The sequence below is a fragment of the Engystomops pustulosus genome, chromosome 11 (assembly GCF_040894005.1).
Source record: "Engystomops pustulosus chromosome 11, aEngPut4.maternal, whole genome shotgun sequence".
Lineage (NCBI taxonomy): Eukaryota > Metazoa > Chordata > Amphibia > Anura > Leptodactylidae > Engystomops > Engystomops pustulosus.
In genome coordinates, this window is record NC_092421.1 from 82027971 (window position 1) to 82050997 (window position 23027).

Sequence of the window (23027 nt, forward strand, 5' to 3'; positions counted from 1 at the left end):
AACAATAACGTAACAAACATATAACAATAATATTACAATCAATCATATAACAATGATGTAACAATCATATAACAATAATGTAACAATCATATAACAATAATGTAACAATCATATAACAATAATGTAACAATCAATCATATAACAAGTATATAAGGCTCTGTTCACACTACCAGCTAAACCCTCATTCTTTACCCCCATTAAAAAATAAAGAACTCTGGATAAACAAATCAGCTGATAATCCCGTTGACACCAATGTAACTGTTAATTCATCCGTTTGTTATAAATTTTACATTGAAGTGAATGGGAGACGGATAGATAGAAATAGTGTCAGTATTTTCTATCAGTTACTACATCAGTGGTTTTGGACGGACAGAGAGATGGACACAGATAGACAGAGATAGTAATTCTCGCTCTCTGTATATATATATATATATATATATATATTATATACACACATACAGGCGGTCCCCGGGTTACATACAGGATAGGTTCTGTAGGTTTGTTCTTAAGTTGAATTTGTATGTAAGTCGAAACTGTATATTTTATAATTGTAGTTGTAGACAAAAAATTTTTTTGCCCCAGTGACAATTGGATTTTCTGAATTTTTTGCTGTAATGGGACCAAGGATTATCAACAAAGCTTCATTACAGACACCTTACAGCTGGTCATTGCAGCCTGGGACTATAGTAACATCCAGAGAGGTCACCAGAGGTCACAGGGGGCAGAGGGGTCTGTCTGTAACTAGGGGTTGTCTATAAGTCGGGAGTCCTTGAGCCTGTATAAAGAAATTCAAATGTTTTGTGTGGGTTTTGTGTGACAGGAACATCTGGGAGTGTTAGCATATACTCTAGATAGATAGAAATATAATAAACTGATAGATAGATAGATAGATAGATAGATAGATACATAGATAGATAGATAGATAGATAGATAGATAGATAGATAGATAGATAGATACATAGATAGATAGATACATAGATAGATACATAGATAGGAGATAGATAGATATGAGATAGATAGATAGGAGATAGATAGATAGATAGATAGATAGATAGATAGATAGATAGATAGGAGATAGATAATAGATAGATAGATAGGAGATAGACAGATAGATAGATAGATAGATAGATAGATAGATAGATAGATAGATATGAGATAGATAGATAGATAGATAGATAGGAGATGGATAGATAGATAGGAGATAGATAGATAATAGATAGATAGGAGATAGATAGATAGATAGATAGATAGATAGATAGATAGATAGATAGACAGATAGATAGGAGATAGACAGATAGATAGGAGATAGATAGATAGATAGATAGATAGATAGATAGATAGATAGATAGATAGATAGGAGATAGATAGGAGATAGATAGATAGATAGGAGATAGATAGATATGAGATAGACAGATAGATAGGAGATAGATAGATAGATAGATAGATAGATAGATAGATAGATAGGAGATAGATAGATAGATAGATAGATAGATAGATAGATAGATAGGAGATAGATAGATATATAGATAGATAGATAGGAGATAGATAGATAGATCGATAGATAGATAGGAGATGGATAGATAGATAGATAGATAGATAGATAGATAGATAGATAGATAGATAACAGAAAAATATATACATAAATAGATAGAAGAGATACATTGAAGGGATATAGACCGTTATTTGTCGCAATAAATGTTAAATACGGACAGTACCAGTGATTCTCAGTTATGTGCAGTTTATTTAACATCTGATTTTTGGCTTAAAAATATAAAAAGATAAATTTAATGGAAATGCTGCCGTAGTGTGAGCTCAGCCTAACAAACATATAACAAACATGTAAACAATCACATGACAAACATAACAAACTACCAAAAAAGACAACAACCAGGCGAGGACAGATCCGTCTTTGTATAACTTTTTATTCTCACTATTATGCACATCACCATCGCAGCCTATGGATATATTTTTCCTGGCAGGAAAACACAGAATATGATGAAGGATTTTACCGGAAAACAAAAAAAAGCAAAAAAATATCAGGATCTTTCAACATCAACTCAAGGATCTAAACTTTAGAAAAAGAAGATACATAAACAAAAGGCACAATAGACATTTCCTACAAACAGCGGAGCGGATTCTGAGCTATTCTGGTGCCTGCGGTGACATGAAAGGATGAGGTGGGGACGCCGGGCACCCATGTTGGCAGCGGTACAGGATGAATACAAGGAGTAGGGAGGCGTATGTATGTGTGTGTGTGTGTATGTAGCACGCGAGGCCAGGACGCTGCCTGCTGTCCCCCTCTATAAGCCAGATGCTTCCTTGCCGGGGCAGTTGCACCTCGGATTTGCCACGCCACTCCCCTCTCTTTTTCTTCGCTTTAATGGGCATTAAAAATAGAACAAAACAGAAGTGGAGATGAAAACAGAACACAAGCCCAACAGGCCGGGTCTGCTCTAGCCATTCTGCTGGAAAATGTTAGAACAAGACAAAGCACACAAGCGGCGTCCCCCAGGACACCTCCCGCCACTATAATATAGCACTGCCACCTCGCATCTCACATCCCATGTTCTATTATATTTATATGCCACTCAAATATTTACAATTTTCCTGAATTCTGCCGCGGCGTGGAAGCTTCCGGGGTTATGTGCTTTGGCTGCCGTACAAGCTTCTAGGTGAAGGCACTAGAAACACGTTCACATTGCGTTCGCACGCTTCTCGTGTGCCAGGAGCCAGAGTTTCACATTGTTTCGTTTGCCGCCGCTGTAGTTGCCAATTTTTCCGTCGCTGCAGATCACCCGGTGGCAGGGAATGATAAGTGGCACCTGGAAGAGGAAATAGAGATATTCATGTAGCAATTATTATAGACTGCGGTTTATAAGATTGGGTGGATGGAGGTGGTGGTGGAGGCGAAGCGGCAACGCGGGTCACGTGGGACGTACCTGGTACTATAGGATGTTGCAGACCATTGTTTAGGGCTCTGCTGCTGATGGGCGGAGTTCTGAATTAAAGGGATATTCCAGACTGAGATAAGTGATCGCTAATGCAACATCAGCTACTCCGGATGATCAGCTGCTGGAGCGTAGACCAATGACGTCACATTCATTCTTTAATTCAAGTTAAAGGGGTTGTACCAAGGTGTATTGTTATCCTCTAACAATGTCATCACGAGAATAGGGGGGGTGTTTGACCTCGTGAATGGATGGAGCAGCAGGTAGCGCACGTGTCCTGCCGCTCCATGCACTTTAATGGGAGTATCAGTAACACAATGCCCAGGGGCAGAGCTCAGCCCGATCACATGTGATCAATAACCAACACCCGGTGTTTTGCATTGTTTAAACGCAGGACACCAGATGCAAGTTGCAGATCACATGCGTTCCAAAGGAAACACATATGTGATAGGCCCCGCCCCCGGGGGTTTGCATTGCATTTGTGAACGTAATATAAATGCCACATGTGGCCGCAAGCCCAAAGAGAACAGAGATTCCCCCCCTCTCATGATCCTTTGGGTATTTATTGATCAGACTGCTGACCTACAGGATAACAATCAAACTTGGTACAACCCCCTAAAGGATCTGAGATGCAATACCAAACAACGCCACTATACAACGTATGGCGCTGTGCTTGGCAGGCAGTAAGGTGACTGCAGCATTCACCTGTATGCGGTGATCTCTTCACTCTTCTGATCCTGGATAACCCCTTCAATGCCTGTGGTCACTTACCAAGGGAACGTCCTTCAACTAGATCCAAAATAGCTCAGAAATCAGGTGCGCCTTATATATGAACCTAGACGTTTTAGCAGGCATTTATTGATGGTGCGCCTTATAGTCCTAAAAATACGGTAACACAAACTAACACGCAGTCCTGATAGGTTGGCTTTTTTAATTTTGAGATTTTTGCGCTTGGAGAAATTCCAGACTATCGGTTGCCGGACAATTGGAAGCCAACTGCAAGACTTTACTTCTTTGAGGATTATAGAAGGTCTCTCTATACATTTTAGTAGAGGACTGTTTCTTTTCCTATGGTTCTGTTGTTTCGCTTCTCTGTTATTCCCCCTGGAAACAAACTTACAACTTCCCAATCCCCTGGATAATGGAGTCAGTGGTGCTGATAAGTGTCCTGATGTGTAGGCCCCTCCCCATTGACAAGGGATACAAATATGTTGTCTATTTATATACATTTCCAGGAGGAATAACAGAATAATATCACAATGGAAGAAACGTTATTTCAGATTCTGTAGAATTCTTATTTCTAACCCCCCGGGTACATAGTAACAGTCCTGAGAGTCGTGGCTCCTCTTTGAGGCACTGGATTCCCCTCTCTATTCCTGGGAATTTTTGCCCAAAGAGGATACAGTAATTAATAAACGAAAAAAAAAGGAACATATAAACCGTATTGCTACGTTTTCCCACAAAATACCAACTGTTTTTAACAAAGGGACAGTCACAATATTGCACCTCGTCTGTCTACTTATAATGATGCTGATTTGCATATGTATATGTTGCACATGTTGTACTGCGACTAATACGTAATCCGGGCACGGTGGGTGGGCTGTGGACGTGGGAACAGTAGAAATACTTCCCTTTAGACCCTTCTCATGCCAAGTCTAGGTGGGATCACATATTTTACCGTACAGGTACAGTGTAAGGATCACAATGGACAATAAAGTTTAAAAAAATAAGAATTAAAAGGAATAAATGCAGCAGACACAATACAAAAGACCCCGAGACTGCAAACCATGTCATGTCATTCTCATACCTTCTTCCATTCCTCCTCTACTACGACTACACAGGGTTTGTTTGTCGTCAGTTACCATGGGGACACATGGGTCTGCACAGAAGCCATAGACACAAAAATACAAATCCCCTTTCTTAGTCCATAAAATGGATTTGTCTGTATAAGATTACAGAAACTTGCTTGATTTCTTCTAGATACATTTTTCTATATTCTGTATCTGGTATTGCAGTTTAAATTTAATTAAAGGGGTTGTCCCAAGACTCTGTTATGTCTTATCTGCAAGTCGGGGAATAACATCCATAGGGGTCAGACTGGCGAGTCCCCAACAATAACAAGAATGGTGGGTCCTATTTGCCCTGCGGAGACCCCGCACTGGCCCACACCGCAGACGGCCACACTCCTTTCATACCTCTTGGCATAAATCTTCCCCAATATATATATATATACAGGTGGTCCCCTACTTAAGAACACCTGACTTACATACGACCCCTAATTACAAACGGACCTCTGGATATTGGTAATTTACTGTACTTTAGTCCCAGGCTACAATAACCAGCTATAACAGTTATCAATGGTACCTATAATTAAGATTTATTGTTAATCATGGTTGGAGCTGATTGGAGCGGAGGACTTGTGCTCGACCAGTCGCTCCATCAAGACAGAACGGGACTCTTGTCCCTCAAGGACACCCACCAATCTTCTTGTTATACTCTATCCTGTAGATAGGTGATAACAAGGACACTTTGGACAACCCCTTTAAGGAGGAACGAGACTGATAGTTGGACATCGAATCTTGGGAAACCCCATGAAGAGAATTGTGCAGCTGGAGTGCTGCAGTTTTTGAAGAATGCAATCAAGTTTTTACCACTTCAGCCATGTGCACCTATGGGGGCCACCATCAAACCACTTGGACACCTGCTACAGGCAGCAAAGTCACTTTTTCCCCTAGGAGGGAGCGGGGCACCTATGTGATCTATGTATTAAGGGGGCGTATAATCTGCTCCAAGGACTCCTGGCACACGTGACAAGTCATCGGCACCATATGGGACGACAAGCGCAACGCCGGCTAATGTGTGTTCTACAAATCTATTCCATAATGTTGTGTAGTAATTCCATGTACTCCCAGAACGGGGCTGGCGGCAATGTATAGCGGCCTCTCTACGAGCGCTCGCATCACACAACTTAATTAACCCCTTGATTATAAACGTATTGAGCCTCCCCAAACGCTGCCACCGAGCAAGATGCTAACATCATAAATCAAATCTAGCCATGGTGGCAGCCGGGCCCCGCAGGGAATCAGCCGCAAGTCACACAGGACATCATAATGCATCGCAGTGATGATAGTAATGATTCCACGTCCATGCATTGGCTTTGTCTGCTAAAAAGAAAAGAGAACAATCGTCTATTTGTAGGGACCCATCGTATGGTGTGTAGAATGTGACCCCATTGTGTCTCCCACTTTAATAAGCCGCACCTTTTACCTCCCTTTCCAGTGGTGACCATTGGGACTGTGGTTATACTTGACCCTTCAGTATATTCACTTTCTGTTTTAAAGGGGCAATGTTGGGGGGGGGGGGGTACAGATAAGGTATTTAAACTCTCTGAATATTCTATTCCTTCAGGGGCCAATGGGCAACTTCCAGGTGGGAGACAATGGAAAATTCTATACATTCCCCTCTGGAAGGCTCCAGTGCAAACATCCGAGCATGACGTCATCCCCAAGGGCACGTCCACAGGGGAAGGACCACGGAGCGGATGGTTACCACAGGAGCCATTGACGCCCCTCAGAGAGTTATGGATAACATTTTCTCCTGGTGTGGTATTGCATGGCATCCGGAGCCATGGGGGCTATGCCTGCCAGTATGGGCACTGGGGGGGCAACCGGGTCTCGGTCCCTGCCGGCGCTGTGCTGCAGCGCTGGTGGATGAAATGTGATGCCGCACATAATAGCATAGGGACCTACTACAAAGAGGTTACCGTAAAGTGGTTGGTGGCTTATACAATTTGATCAAAATATAACTAAGAACCTTGAGATCGTTAGAATGTAACGAGCGGCAGGAGGTCACTGTGTGGTGTGTGGATGTGCCGTCCAGTTCTTTTTCTCACCCCATGTTGGTTTTCTCCCCCCACCTAATGGTTAAAGATTTATGTTTAAATAGACAGTGAAGGGTTACAGAAGTTGGGTTAGGATATAAAGGAGGTATCAGTTTGGCTCCTTTACTCTTTTCTGGGGTAATCATGGGGTATGAGACCCCTCTTGATTGATCCCTTTAAGCGGTTGCTCTGGTGAGCTTCACTTTAGCAGGACACCACACACATGCATCACGTGGCTTGTGTGGTGCCCAGTCTGATTCAGGGGATTAGCTACAACACCAAGCGCAGACATTGTACTATGGGCCACAGTTATTGAGACCAGACATATAAGAACCTTGAAATAGGTGCAATTCCAGATATTGTGTCCATTTCTTCCATCACGCCAAACCTGGCATAGAAGTGCCCAGCCAACATGGCAGCTGCCTGCCGGGAATAATCCGGAGCCTAGCAATAGATCTGGCGGATGCCGGGGGCACCGTCATGTGCACTTAGCTTAGTGTATGATATATATGGTGGTGTGGAGGACGTTAAGAGACCAGCACATTCACTAAAGCACTGCAAAACTTTCAATATCCTGTAGTTCCTGGACTACCCCTTTAAGGAGCCCATACACATCAATAACTGTTGGACGACATCTGTTTTTTCTAATTAGGCAAAAAGTAAACTTGTTTCTAATGGAAAAGTGGAATAAGCAAATGTGTATCGTCTGGAGGTAACCCTTCCCTGATACGGGATGATTGGTGTCCAACCTACTGGGGTCTTTGTCTTCCTTCCTTTGGGTAGATGGTTCGGGTCGTGGGGGGTCTGAGGGGGACACGTCACATACTGTGGATACAGTTGTGTCTTAATCTCCCCCCAGCCGGCGCACTGAGTTGTGTTCTGCCGCCAGAATGAAATCCCCACCAGGTCAGAAGATGATAGTAAATATGGTGGGCAGGGAATCTACAACCCCGCCATAATACATGTCCCCCCAAATATATTTCTACATGGTACTGACCTGCTTTCACACAGCTGCGGTGTGTCCCAATGTATCAGTGCAGTAAAGAGCCCGTGCACTGAAGAGACTCCTGGGAAGAGATGTTTGGTGCTGCTTCAGGTTTTATTTCAGATTGTTACCACTGCCCATTGTACCAAACTTCAGCTGTGTATGGATGAGGTCAGGGCAGGTTTATAGTATTGATAGAATTATTATTATTATTCACTGACTGCATGAGGAGAGGAACCGATATTCAGAGAATATTAGAAAGCGGCAAAGCTGGTAAATTCTACAAAGACCCTTCATACATAAAGTGGATACCAACAAAAACACCATAAAACATACATAGTAAAAATACTGAAAAAAAAATATCATTCTAGAATCAAGAAGAGAATCCAAGCTCCAGGCTGACACCTTCATTCACACTTTGGGCAGGTTTTGTACCAACGATTTTCACCTAAATCACCGTTTTGTCCTCCCTTCCTCTAAATGACACCATCTGGCGCCTGGACCTCCTATGGAACATAACAAAGAATTTAATGCCGCACCTATGATTCCCTTGTAAAACCTGCAAATTATGGCCACCTGTTCATTACTGGGGAGTAGGTGAGCGCTCGCAGATTTCTTTCTCATATAGTTCAGTGGACACCAGGAAGACGGCACAGAAAGATGTATAAAAATATTACAAAATAACCCCCCAAACATTTGCATCTACAAATAAATACATAATTATGCGGAAACTGAAGACTTCGGAGACCAGGGACTATCACACCCCACCTCATCTAGCGCCCCCTACAGAGGTCACATTGTAAGGATGTCGTGAAACAAAACATGGGGGAAAAAAAACAAAAAAAAACCCCATAACAATAATTTAATAATAAATTAGAATGTATTTATATATTGAGTTTTTTGGTATATATTCTTAATCCTACACTGAGGCTACTCCACGGCTACTCCATCTACGGAATTCCAGAAATCAGTAGAAGAATGAAGAAAAGCGTCAGGAATCGACCTATGGAACTACTAAGAAAAGTAGATTCCAGACTGTACATTTCCTTTCGTATTCTGGGAATATGAACAATACTGCTATAAATAACTGAATACAATAAAAGTCAATGTCGTAAATCACAAAAACTGAGCATAAATAGTTTGCTTTTATAATTCACAACATTTTACGGGCTTTCTAAAGTAGGTGGCGCTATCTCCAAGATGGCTGCCACTGGATACTACAAGTCCCATGATCTCTCAGTTCTCAGTAACTCCTCCTCCCTCTTATGCTCTGCTCCCAGTGATGATGTAACAGACTCTCCTGCTCTGTTACCTTAGTAATGATGTGTAACTGCTATCACTGCACATTACATCACTGAGATGATGCCTCACCACAACACCGGCCATACTGGATGCACTGTGACCAACTAACTACAGTCTAACATAGTGGTGATCGCATGACCTCCCCAGGCAGCTGCAGGACATATGATGTGGACATGTGACCAGTGGCATCTTCTGTCTAGTGTCTCCTCCACAGGAACAAAATCAATGGACTCATTAAAGGGCCAGTAGCATTTAAATTATTCATTATTCATTCAAGGGGTTGAAGCGGTAATATCCTCTGTATCCAGGGGCTGGAGCGGTAATACCCTCTGTATCCAGGGGTTGGAGCGGTAATACCCTCTGTATCCAGGGGTTGGAGCAGTAATACCCTCTGTATCCAGGGGTTGGAGCGGTAATACCCTCTGTATCCAGGGGTTGGAGCGGTAATACCCTCTGTATCCAGTGGTTGGAGCGGTAATACCCTCTGTATCCAGTGGTTGGAGCGGTAATACCCTCTGTATCCAGGGGTTGGAGCGGTAATACCCTCTGTATCCAGGGGTTGGAGCGGTAATACCCTCTGTATCCAGGGGTTGGAGCGGTAATACCCTCTGTATCCAGGGGTTGGAGCGGTAATACCTCTGTATCCAGGGGTTGGAGCGGTAATACCCTCTGTATCCAGGGGTTGGAGCGGTAATACCCTCTGTATCCAGGGGTTGGAGCGGTAATACCCTCTGTATCCAGGGGTTGGAGCGGTAATACCCTCTGTATCCAGGGGTTGGAGCGGTAATACCCTCTGTATCCAGTAGTTGGAGCGGTAATACCCTCTGTATCCAAGGGTTGGAGCGGTAATACCCTCTGTATCCAAGGGTTGGAGCGGTAATACCCTCTGTATCCAGGGGTTGGAGCGGTAATACCCTCTGTATCCAGGGGTTGGAGCGGTAATACCCTCTGTATCCAGGGGGTTGGAGCGGTAATACCTCTGTATCCAGGGGTTGGAGCGGTAATACCCTCTGTATCCAGGGGTTGGAGCGGTAATACCCTCTGTATCCAGGGGGTTGGAGCGGTAATACCCTGTGTATCCAGGGGTTGGAGCGGTAATACCCTCTGTATCCAGGGGTTGGAGCGGTAATATCCTCTGTATCCAGGGGTTGGAGCGGTAATACCTCTGTATCCAGGGGTTGGAGCGGTAATACCCTCTGTATCCAGGGGTTGGAGCGGTAATACCCTCTGTATCCAGGGGTTGGAGCGGTAATACCCTCTGTATCCAGGGGTTGGAGCGGTAATACCCTCTGTATCCAGGGGTTGGAGCGGTAATACCTCTGTATCCAGGGGTTGGAGCGGTAATACCCTCTGTATCCAGGGGTTGGAGCGGTAATACCCTCTGTATCCAGGGGTTGGAGCGGTAATACCCTCTGTATCCAGGGGTTGGAGCGGTAATACCCTCTGTATCCAGGGGTTGGAGCGGTAATATCCTCTGTATCCAGGGGTTGGAGCGGTAATACCCTCTGTATCCAGTGGTTGGAGCGGTAATACCCTCTGTATCCAGTGGATGGAGCGGTAATACCCTCTGTATCCAGTGGATGAAGCGGTAATACCCTCTGTATCCAGGGGTTGGAGCGGTAATACCCTCTGTATCCAGTGGTTGGAGCGGTAATACCCTCTGTATCCAGGGGTTGGAGCGGTAATACCCTCTGTATCCAGTGGTTGGAGCGGTAATACCCTCTGTATCCAAGGGTTGGAGCGGTAATACCCTCTGTATCCAGGGGTTGGAGCGGTAATACCCTCTTTACTCCAGGGGTTGGAGCGGTAATACCCACTGTATCCAGGGGTTGGAGCGGTAATACTCTCTAATCCAGTGGATGGAGCGGTAATACCCCCTGTATCCAGGGGTTGGAGCGGTAGTACCCTCTGTATCCAGGGGTTGGAGCGGTAATACTCTCTAATCCAGTGGATGGAGCGGTAATACCCCCTGTATCCAGGGGTTGGAGCGGTAGTACCCTCTGTATCCAGGGGTTGGAGCGGTAATACTCTCTAATCCAGTGGATGGAGACTATTACTAATGGGAAAAAACCCTTTATCCAGTGACAAGAGGACAAAATATTGAGGACTCAATAACTATTGAGAAACCCCCTTTAACAAGGACATTTATAGTGGGGAAACCCCCTATAACCCTGACAATGCTACTTGTGTCACGCGTGGTACTACCCAACCACCGTAATATTATATCCTCTCTTGGTAGGATCCTTGCTGTACCTTCCAGTATTTACGTTACTAATATCTGGAATTATTGTGGCTGCTCGTGCAGCTGTGAAGGCTCCTTCTGCTTTATAGCATTCACAGAGGACACTGAACATAAGGATTTAGTTTCCAGAGGAACCGGGTATTCTGCACTTACTCATGATAACGATACAATGGGTTGACATCAGTGATTGATGGGCTTGATATGAGTAAGGTCCAAAATATGTTATATGATGGGGCGGGGGGGAACGTCACTCCCACTCACTCTCAGTAGACCAGAAGCACTTGAAGAGCATCTGGAGAAATGTCAGACACAAATAAAGTGGCCCTAACCTTCACTGCAGCCACGAGCAGTATAGAAAATATATGGTCAAAGCTCATGTTACTACAATGAGTATGGCCACTATTTCCCATCATGTGTGTGCAGGACTCCCAGGTGTCCATTGTTGACCAACGTAGTTACATCTTTTCACCAAATAGCATCTTCTGAACCTAAAGGAACACTCAAGTCACAGCACAGGGCCTGTAGGGAAGAGCACGACTCATTCTCATTGTATTCCTAGAACCAAAAGTCCTGCTCCCCCGCACAGGGTGTAGTTCAATGCATCAAAACAACTTCTAGGTAAGGTAGACCACCGGTTGGTTTAATGGTTCACCTTTATTTAGGACGCAGGATGTAAGGTCTAGTCTAACTCAGAAGATGAGCCCACCCAAATCCATATTGTCATCAAACATGGGTACGTGGCAGCACGTAACCAAATTGTAGATACCATCTAAGCAACGGTGTCAAGTATACACGGGCCCCTAGGTTACCGAGCTGTTGTCGAGTTATGGAAATAGGTCGAGGTCCATGCTCAAAGAGTCTGCGTTGTGTTCTCGTCACATTTCGATGGCTTTAGTGGCCTCTCGATAGGAGATATGGAAACATTTGATCAGTGCAGATCTAACCTCAGGGTCCCCACCGATTCTGCGATGCAACCCATTCATCGTTTGGGTTTTTTTTCCACTCATTGGTGCCGTGTCCATGCCCATCCCCAGGCACGTGAATGCAGCTGGCAGAAGTTCTGAGAAGTAGCCGGGTGGCCAGGAGCCTTGGAAAGCTTAGAATGGGTAACAGCTCTACATCTGTTCTGCTACCCCTTCACTCATAGGACCGGTAAAGGTCAGAGAAGTTGTGCTCCTCTATCAAAAAATTATCTCACACCCTAGCGAGAAGATGGGAAACATTCCTTATAATAGTGGAATAAAAAGTCCATCAAAACTGTACGGAATTCCTTTTTATTACAAGATGAATTTCTAAATATACAATCCAGTGGATGTGCATGTTGAGGGTTATAGCCTGCGGCTCATACATTTTAAGGGGGAGATTTATCAAGGTTTATACACCAGCAATTATTGTACTATACACCAGCTCCATGCTAAGTGGAGGGAGATGAAGGGGGCCGTACCCGGCGGTTAGGGGGCAGTTACTGGCTGAGATCTGTTCTGGCAAAGGTTAGAGTGCAATTCAATGTCATTCAGGACCTCCCTGTGCCAGCGTTTGATAGACTGCCCCCCCCCCCCCATGACCCATAAACACAGGAGTGCAGAGATTAGTTCCCAGAGATTTTTGGTTGGGAATATCCATGGGACAAATCCCTCCTCAACTGAAGTCAATGGGAGAGCATCGAATAAAAATGAATAAAATCTGAGCTACAAAGCAGATTTTTATCCAGAAAATCCAGATCAAGGTCTATTGTGTGAACATCCCATTAAAGAGGTGTTTAGGGTTATACTTATAACCTATAGGATACATCATCAATATCAAGTCGGTCCAAAGCCAAACAAATAGGAACTGGGCTGCAGTGTCCTAGTCCGGCCACTACAATTAGACACAACTCTGTTCTCCGCTATTGTCCCAGCATGGCGGCTGCTGCACACAGATACCAAGAACCTCATCCTAAGGAGAGGTCATCATCAATTTCTGGAACCCTCCCCAAAAAACCCTAGAACTAGTCATTTGGCTGCATCTAATGTAAAATGGTCACATTTTTTCGATAGATTCTATGTCCTGCAGCAAATGTCAAGCTGGTGCTCAGCCCTTGTAATCGTACACAACACAACACATCACAAATAGATCTTATTCCAACAACAACATGGAATTGTGCGGCTTCATAAATCACAACATAAATCACTTGTAAATAAAACTAATTCTTATTCCATCGTCTCGTCTCGGGTATAAATCGCACACCCCGGTCGTTCAAACCTGGCATGAAGTCACTATTCAATTTATCAAAAAACTGATTTGATTAATGCCGTTTAATTACACATTTCTCTGGCACTCAAATTTATTGCTTCATGAATGGGTTTTGTTATATTTTTCTCTACCAAAGGGCCTATCAGGAATTAAGGTTTAGGAAAAACAGCCGGGACTGTGATAGCGGAGTTTAAAGTATGTGAAAAAGTTGTGCCGCACTCTTCCAATAGTTAAAATATACCGCAATGTGTGTAACTAAAAAATCTATCCGAATGGGCAACTGTGCACGTATATTTTTGGCTGCCTGTGATCCATAAAAAGTAAGACATAATGCCGGGAATGTACTAATCCTTGTCCTCCCGTTTTCTGGCAGACAAAACTTGTGAAAATCTCTCTTGATATTTGTGTGCTTTTGCCTCACACTTTTGGCGTGAAGGGGAGCAGGGCAGGGCGGGTGCGATTGCCCGACCCTCCCAAATCAGCCAGAAAACCATGGAGACTCCTCCAGAACTGTAGACCAGGCTTGACTTGTTCTAAATCAGTCAAACCGGGGGGTAAGCAGCAGAGGTTCTAGGGACAAACTCCAGTTTTAATAAATTCCCCCACACTAAATCTCATCACGGAATGAACCCGAAAAAACGGCATGTCACATAGGATGAGAATCATCCATGAAAACCCAAACGGGACCAGACACAACTTTGATGTGTTTGATGCCTAAAACAGATGACAATATGAGTACCATCATTTACAAATCTAACACTCATTTACTAGAGAACCCGACCCTCGGTTTTCTGCCACAGATGTAGTGAGGATCTACCCAGGGGGATTAGCCCCATTCATTGAGAGTTAATCCGCATGGGGGTCCTCAGATGGCTTTCCAGAATTCCATCTGCAAGAAAAGTAGAATTCTGCTCATTCTCAGATTCCTTTACCCAACATTTACGATTATTTTCCATAGCATGTGAAGTGCGGACCTTTACGTCGGCCTTAATGGGCCATAAAATGTGCTGAATTATAAGTTGTACATGAGAACAAGTTTTCTGAACTGATCCCTATCTAGGTGTATGTTCAGACAGGTAGATCCTGCAGACATAGAATGAGGTTGTCGAAACTAACGACCACAAGCGGTTTGCACCCATATGTATCAGACTAGTTGCATCCATGTGGCGTTCCTTATTTTCCTATTTCCCCAAAAAACTTTGGAATTTTATGAGGCTTTCCTTGAAAAATGTTCCACACATAGCACCGGGACATTTATCAGGAATTGTATGCCACGCTCAAGTGGGCGTGGTCGGAGTTTTTGTTGCACTTTGGTGCAGAAGACGATTCAAGGTGATACATAAAGGTAGAACTTATACTTTGTGTTCCTGCTAAACCTGCCATTGGCTTTGGTTAAGCAAATGTCGCAAAATCTGCACAAAAAAGCAACAAAAGCTCCACGTTTGTCTTCAACCTCAAGTACATCAAAGAGCGGTAATATGGCCGCGTGCACGACACTGAGGAATCTACACATCACACTATGACCTTTTGATCTACATCCAGGGAACAGCTCAGACATGGATGTTAAGCAGAGACTGTGACAGATGCCATTGCTTGTTTTATACATTTATTTATATATTCCCACAATTAGCCATATTGGAGACTCTTTCGGCCTCCGTCGGCCCGATATAATCCTGATGTACATGTGAACGATCCCGATATGTGGACACATTTTTTCTATTATCGTGTGAATTTTTTTAAAAAAAATATTTCTATGTATACTTTTGGTTTTCTGAAAATCTACAAGCTCCGCAGGTCTATGGATTGTCAGATGTCCAATTTCAGATACAATTAGAGTGACAACCGACATAACAGCACAAGGGCGGCTGCTCCTCGCTCATTAAGTCATCTATGGCAATAGTCCAAACTTCAGCTTCTGACTGTACCTCTGCCTATGTACCAAGAGTTTGGCATCTCTCCAATCCTATTGGATGCTACTGCACTCTATCCCACACATCCCAACATTCCTGATCCGATAATCTGGATGAAATAGGCCACACCTGATCCGCTGCTGACAACAGCTGTATCCATCACGTCACGCATGGCAGCACCCATGTGAAAGTGGGGTCAGTAATGCCCCCATTTATATTATTATACGATATATTAAATAAAATGTCATTTTCAAAATTACAAAGATAATAAAAATCTATTGGATGCTTGAGGGCCTACGGGCAGAAAAAACTAAAGTAGAGGGTCCATATATGGTTTCGATTTATCTCTAATCGCAGGGATTAGCAGACAAAAGACTTATAATAGAAGGGGATTCTGCCCTGGACACATTGTACATACAGTGTTTATACCAAGCAATATGGACGCCAAGTCCTGGTGCAAATATTTTATTTATTTATTCTTTTTAAAGGTAAAAATTTGCAGAAAATGGAAAAATAAAAGATGCTTTCCAGCCAGAATTTCTGGTGGCAGCTTTTCAGTCCAACCACCAGTATATATGGACCAGCACCACTGTATACAGGCCCCTTCTTTTAGAAGAACCACCTCTAGGTGACAACTTTGGAAATAGGTCTCACCATATGCATGACAAAAGGATGCCGGGATGGCTGCTACCTACACCCCCCCCATATACAAGGGTTGGACTTGCCTATTAATCAACCCAAGTAATTATCTGGAGCCCCACAGTTCAAGTGCTGGGAGGCAGCAGATTCGCAAAAGAGTTTAAATAAATGGGGTACATACTGGTGTTCCTCAGGACGCCCCCACACAGTTGAATGTTGCCTACTTATGGGCTCATGGGAACAGTCTGAGGAGAACAATGGAAGTGACGTCCTGTGGATTGAGAGTGAGTCAAAGTGGTTCATGTGACATCACCCCCCCCCCCCTCGGAGCTATGGACTCGGCAAAGTACCGAAAACCACAAGTATCCACGTGGCGTGGGGACCTTAAGTCAGGGCAGGGTAAGGATATTATCTTTTTTACCCCCCACAACTGCCCTGCTCCCCAATGAGTTTTCCAGGAATGTTAATAAGGACAACAAAGGCCAAATGGGGGAGTAATGGAATAGAATGAACACATTATGGGCCGTGGATTTTTAAGAAATAGGTTGATATCAGATTTTAATACTGTACCAGGTGCCACAGAAAGATATCTGCAATAAATCCGCATATAAAATGTGAGAGATACATGAAAGAAGAAAAGTCGTAGCGGCCGCCTTGGTTCTGCCATAGTTAGAACGGATAATTAGTGACAAATTACTCAGACACCAAGACAGTCAGAAGTGCAGCAAATTCTAGAACTGGGCACAATAATTGCTTGTAATAGTCACTTAAACGATGTATTCTCTCAGCCAAGACTAATAGTGGAGCTTATCGTGAGCGGGATCTGGGCGGCGCGAGGAGCGCGGATCAGATGCCACATGGCAGAATGACTCCAATGTGCTACAGCAAAGGCAATAATCGGACAATAATGTCTCACAGCGCTCAGCGTCCAGGACAGAATATACATATAATGAGCGGAAACATTAAACCATAAAAACATTATGACTAGTGATAGTGGTAAAATCCAGATCACAAATGTCATGTAGCAGAGGAGGAACATGCAAGACTGCGGTCACACCAGGGTTTGGCAGGTTCCATTCACCTTTCGTTATCAAATAAGATAAAAAATAGAGAATATTTTTCTACTATTAATAATCGTAGTGTAATGGAAGATAACTCTCTGTACAATGAAGACAATGGGGAGTGGAAGATGAATAAAAGAGCCTCCATTTACCCCTGGTTTCTGTTACGCTCTGAGTGTAGAGGAAACCCTGACACAGGTGTGAAGTAAACCTAAGCCCGATCAAGGTAAATCAAAGACCGATACCTATTTATAGACTAGAACTTATTATCCTAATACTCCTCTTGGTCCATACCCCATCTACACTCCAACCACAGCCCGCCCATACCCCATCCACAGACCTTCCATAACCCATCCCCAGCCCACCCATACCCCATCCACAGACCTTCCATAACCCATTCCCAGCCCACCCATACCCCATCCACAGACCTTCCATAACCCATCCCCAGACCTTCCATAACCCATCCCCAGCCCACCCACAACCCATCCCCAGCCCACCCACAACCCATCCCCAGCCCACCCACAACCCATCCCCAGCCCACCCACAACCCATCCCCAGCCCACCCATACCCCATCCCCAGCCCACCCATACCCCATCCACAGACCTTCCATAACCCAATCCCAGCCCACCCATACCCCATCCACAGACCTTCCATAACCCATTCCCAGCCCACCCATACCCCATCCACAGACCTTCCATAACCCATTCCCAGCCCACCCATACCCCATCCACAGACCTTCCATAACCCATCCCCAGCCCACCCATACCCCATCCACAGACCTTCCATAACCCATTCCCAGCCCACCCATACCCCATCCACAGACCTTCCATAACCCATTCCCAGCCCACCCATACCCCATCCACAGACCTTCCATAACCCATCCCCAGCCCACCCATACCCCATCCACAGACCTTCCATAACCCATCCCCAGCCCACCCATACCCCATCCACAGACCTTCCATAACCCATTCCCAGCCCACCCATACCCCATCCACAGACCTTCCATAACCCATTCCCAGCCCACCCATACCCCATCCACAGACCTTCCATAACCCATTCCCAGCCCACCCATACCCCATCCCACCCATACCCCATCCACAGACCTTCCATAACCCATCCCCAGCCCACCCATACCCCATCCCACCCATACCCCATCCACAGACCTTCCATAACCCACTCCCAGCCCACCCATACCCCATCCACAGACCTTCCATAACCCATTCCCAGCCCACCCATACCCCATCCACAGACCTTCCATAACCCATCCCCAGCCCACCCATACCCCATCCCCAGCCCACCCATACCCCATCCCCAGCCCACCCATACCCCATCCCACCCATACCCCATCCCCAGCCCACCCATACCCCATCCCACCCATACCCCATCCCCAGCCCACCCATTCCCCATCCGCAGCCCATCCATACCCCATCCGCAGCCCACCCATACCCCATCCCCATCCCCAGCCCACCCATACCCCATCCCCAGCCCTTCCATAACCCATCCCCAGCCCACCCACAACCCATCCGCAGCTCATCCATACCCCTCTAAACATACCAAGCAAACCCCTTCCATTTCTAGTAAAATCCGGCCAGAAATACAAGAAGAGGTTTGGCACTGGCACCCCCACGGACCAAGACAAAACGAGACCTACAGTGGGAAAGCCTATAAGACCGATTGAGATATCAAGTATTGGGCTTTCATCAGTACAAAACGCAGGCATTGAAGCCATGGTACCCATTGAATTCATATGAAGAATTTGGGACCTTTGTTCTTGTAAGCACTGGGGATCCCACTGAACCCCAGCACTCATGCATTTATCAGGCACATGGAGACATCTACTATAAATACGCATAAGATGAGGACAAATATCATGGGTATATCATCCACAATAAATTGTCCATAGCATTACACCATTAAATAGTCATCCAAAAACCCAACACTAACCACATGGCAGAAGCTCCAATATAATCTACAATGTCTATGCATCTACTATGGGTAGACTGGGGACTGATACATCTATATACAGCAAGTCACAATATGATTACACGTAAATTATGGACTTATCGGATGCAAGCGCTATTATAATAACCAGAAAAGTGCTGGATAAATCTAAAATAGTGGTAATTCAGCACATTTACTATCAGTAGCGCCACCTACTAGCACCACTGAGTGCATTATTAGCACAACAAACTAGGAGCAATTACAGACGTCTTCCACAATGTTATCTCCATTTACAATATAAACCTAGAATAAAAGCAAAATAAATGTAACACAAAAGTGGTGCTAAGGCTGCGCACATCATCTGTACCTTCACACAAGTCCTTTGTCTCGAAAAAAACCCCCAGTCATTGAGAAGAGATGGAATGAAAATGTGCAAAGTATCTGGGTGAAGATATGCAAATGATCTCATAAAGCAGCCATTAGATACCACAATCCTTTCAAGGACTACTGCCTTCTCCGAAATAGGTGCCGTAATACCCAGTGCACACAGTTCTAAATGTTCATTAACTAATAAAATTATTCCATATAACTGGGTTAAGTTAAAAATTCAATCTTCATATCATTAGTTAGTTCCTGTATAGAATCTGAGCTTTACAAGTCTGTCAGAATACTCAGAGGAAATCACAGACTTAGATTCCTCCTAACAATATTGATCTATTTTATAATCACAAAAACTCAGGGGTGCAGCATTCAGCTCTGCCATAATCAAATCCAGCAAACTAACACACAGGTTTGAGTGAATTATATTAGTAATTTGTGACCCCAATTACAAAATTATTTCTAAAATCAATCAGGTAGAACACAAGGCAATTGTCAGCTACAGAATGAAACATAATTGCCATAAATAGATCTATGGAAAGATTAAAAACACCCAGGAAGACACAATCCTTAGCAAGGTGATCATTCTACGAGTATCAGAGTAACAGCCGGACTCTCTGTGCCTTATGTCCTGGATAGATAGAAGTCTGTGGAGAACAATAAGATACAATATGCAGAGACAAAGAGCCTAGACAAAGAGCCTGGGTGGGGTTCAAGGTGATGAGTCCATCTTCAAGGAGCTCTGTCTTTGTAGGTCTACATTATTTAAAGAGGTGTGGTCAACAACAATTTGAGAGCACTTCCTATAAGATGGCCGATAGGTCCCTTAGATCTCCAGGTATGGTCAACGTGGTCCAGTAACAGAGGCAGATTAAGACTGCCATGGGCCCTACACTTCACTTACTACATATGCTACGAAGATCAATCTTATTGGGAGATGGAGGACGTGTCCCTTCTGTCTGATTTCAATCTGCGGTTTCAGGACCTTTGGAGGATCTTCAAAGCTACTGAAATGACTCTCGTGTACTCTTGAGTATTGAGAGCAGGAACAGATGTACAAGAATTTCATGGGTGAAGGTCTTTCTCAGCAAAAAATTTAGTAGGTGGTTTGGTTGGCCTCGAGTCCCCTAGAAAGCTTGGGCCTTGGGCTGATACTTTTTGTTTCGGGATTTAGGTTGTGTGCAGATGGACAACACACACACACACACACACTCTAGTATAGCAAGTTACCTTAAAATAGTTAAAGAATTTTTGCAACAATTAAAAAAAAAATTGCCTTGATTTACAGTTGTCATGCAGACCCATCCTTAAGCTAGGGCAACCAGGCTACTTAGCTGCAAATGTTGTTGGCATTGCCAATTGCACCAAATAATTTTGGTCAGGCAGATATCTTCCCACTCTTCGGTCTTGCATCAGCCTTATTGGTTACTTTCTGGTCAAAAATGAACACTGGGGACAACTTTACAAAAAGGTAAATTTTTCTATAATAAAATTATGTATTTTTAATCATTCAGTGTCACAGTTCTCACAGCGTTGGCGTCCACCTTCAGCACACGGCACATGTCCCGGTAGCCCGTCCCCTACAACCACATTCCAGATGGTGACAAAAGGAGGTTTTATTGTAACAAAACCTTGTCTCTACCCATTGAACTTTCCATAAAATACCTGGAGGACTGTGAAACAGTTAAAAGCTCATAAGGCCGTGAAACGTTGAGCGCTGGAGGATCCAGTGTAGGAAGGCCGCCGCATCGGTTATAGGCTTATAATCGTAGTTAGCAATGCAGATGTGGAAATGGAAAATTCTAACTAACCTTAAACCACAGGGAAGTTATTAAATGAGGTATTATACAGGACAAAAGATTTGTAATTTTAAAATATTAAACACAGTTTAGTTCAGGGCTTACGTCTGGTGCAAATATTCAGTCTGCTAAAACAATTAAACTTACTCAAATTTATTACAGCCCTTAGGCCGTTTTCGGGGGAATATTACCCTACTTCTCTATTTGAAAGCCTTTTTTCGCTGCATAAAATGTAATTTTTATCAATATCCTAGGCGCTGCAATATTAAAGCTGCACTGAAATCCTCACGCTGTGAAATCTAATTCGTCCAATACGAGAATCCATCATTTACTGCCGACATTTTTTTTTTTTTTTTTACAAATACTATAAAACTTCCAAACCCATAGATTTGTCTCTAACAAAAAATAACATGAAGGAGCCTTTTAATCAATATTGGAATCTCTCTGATTCTAGAACCAGCTGCATATTTTCTCTAAGTTTGCATTTTGTTCTTCAGGGTAGAGGCCCCACCAGGGACCCAGCTTGTTTTCACATGCAGCCTCATCAATACCTAAATCCTGGTGAACAAGTGACATGGAGAAGCTGTAATCAATAGCTCCCTGAGCATTTTTTTCTTCCTTCTGGTCATATGGCTCAGTACTACTGACAGGCTTGACACTTAGAACATGATGCTAAATCTTTATCACGAGCCTTCCAGGTGACTGGCAGAACAAAAGTAGGGTGGTCATTAAAACTCATGGCAATCCACGAATAAACCAAGTCCTCAATAGAGTCTTTGTTCCATCGGGGCGAGGGAAGAAAAGGTATTTTGGAGCTATCTGCACAATGTATTGATTGTGTTTGAACTGCATTTAGCGAGCGCCGAGGATGTTATAGAGTAATGGAGCGAGGCTTGTAGAGTGAGATGAAGCTACGGCGGTGGATGGAGATAAGGAGGCCGTTGACATGGACTTTTCGGATATCATACACATGGCTTAGGGCTTACATTCTCAAACTGTGATACATGCCGGGGGGTAAACTCCATATCTCTAGGGGATTTTGGCATCATCCTTATGCTGGGCTTTTAATACTCAATGAATGATCATAACTTTAGGGGTTAGTTTGATGGGATTTATGGGTAAAGGTACTTGCACCATGTAATTGTGTCCATACATGACGTTCCCCGCTGCGGTTCTCTGTGGATGGGTCTGGCATTAGCTGGTCACACAGTGAAATAAAACCTCCAAAAGTGGCATTAATGACACAGCCCTCATCCACCAATGGCTGCTGTAAGAAGGACCCTTCACCTTTGGGCCTGGGAAAGATGATTGTTTTTGATGCCAGTGCCCAACACTCTGGAACTTCTTCACTTGGTTTGAACTAGTGTGTTCATTGACCAAAACCTTTCATCTACCGTATATACTCGAGTATAAGCCAAGACCCCTAATTTTACCACAAAAAAATGGGAAAACCTATTGACTCGAATATAAGCCTTCCTCTATCCTCATAGACTGTAAGCTCTTGTGTCACCCCCTCATCCTCATAGACTGTAAGCTCTTGTGTCCTCCCTCATCTTCATAGACTGTAAGCTCTTGTGTCGCCTCCTCATCCTCATAGACTGTAAGCTCTTGTGTCACCACTCATCCTCATAGACTAAGCTCTTGTGTCCCCCCTCATCCTCATAGACTGTAAGCTCGTGTCACCCCCTCATCCTCATAGACTGTAAGCT

At 44.0% G+C, this 23027-nt stretch overlaps 1 protein-coding gene across 7 annotated transcripts in view; it reads right to left on the reverse strand.

The window, feature by feature from the left end:
• Positions 1-1906: 1906 nt before the first annotated feature.
• MGMT (O-6-methylguanine-DNA methyltransferase) overlaps positions 1907-23027 on the reverse strand; it is a 292365-nt gene continuing 271244 nt past the window's right edge. For all 7 annotated transcript variants that reach the window (XM_072129983.1, XM_072129980.1, XM_072129982.1 and 4 more), the window contains one exon: positions 1907-2822. In XM_072129983.1, coding sequence (XP_071986084.1) covers positions 2694-2822 — 129 coding nt within the window. In that variant the 3' untranslated portion in view covers positions 1907-2693. The remainder of the gene's footprint in view (positions 2823-23027) is intronic.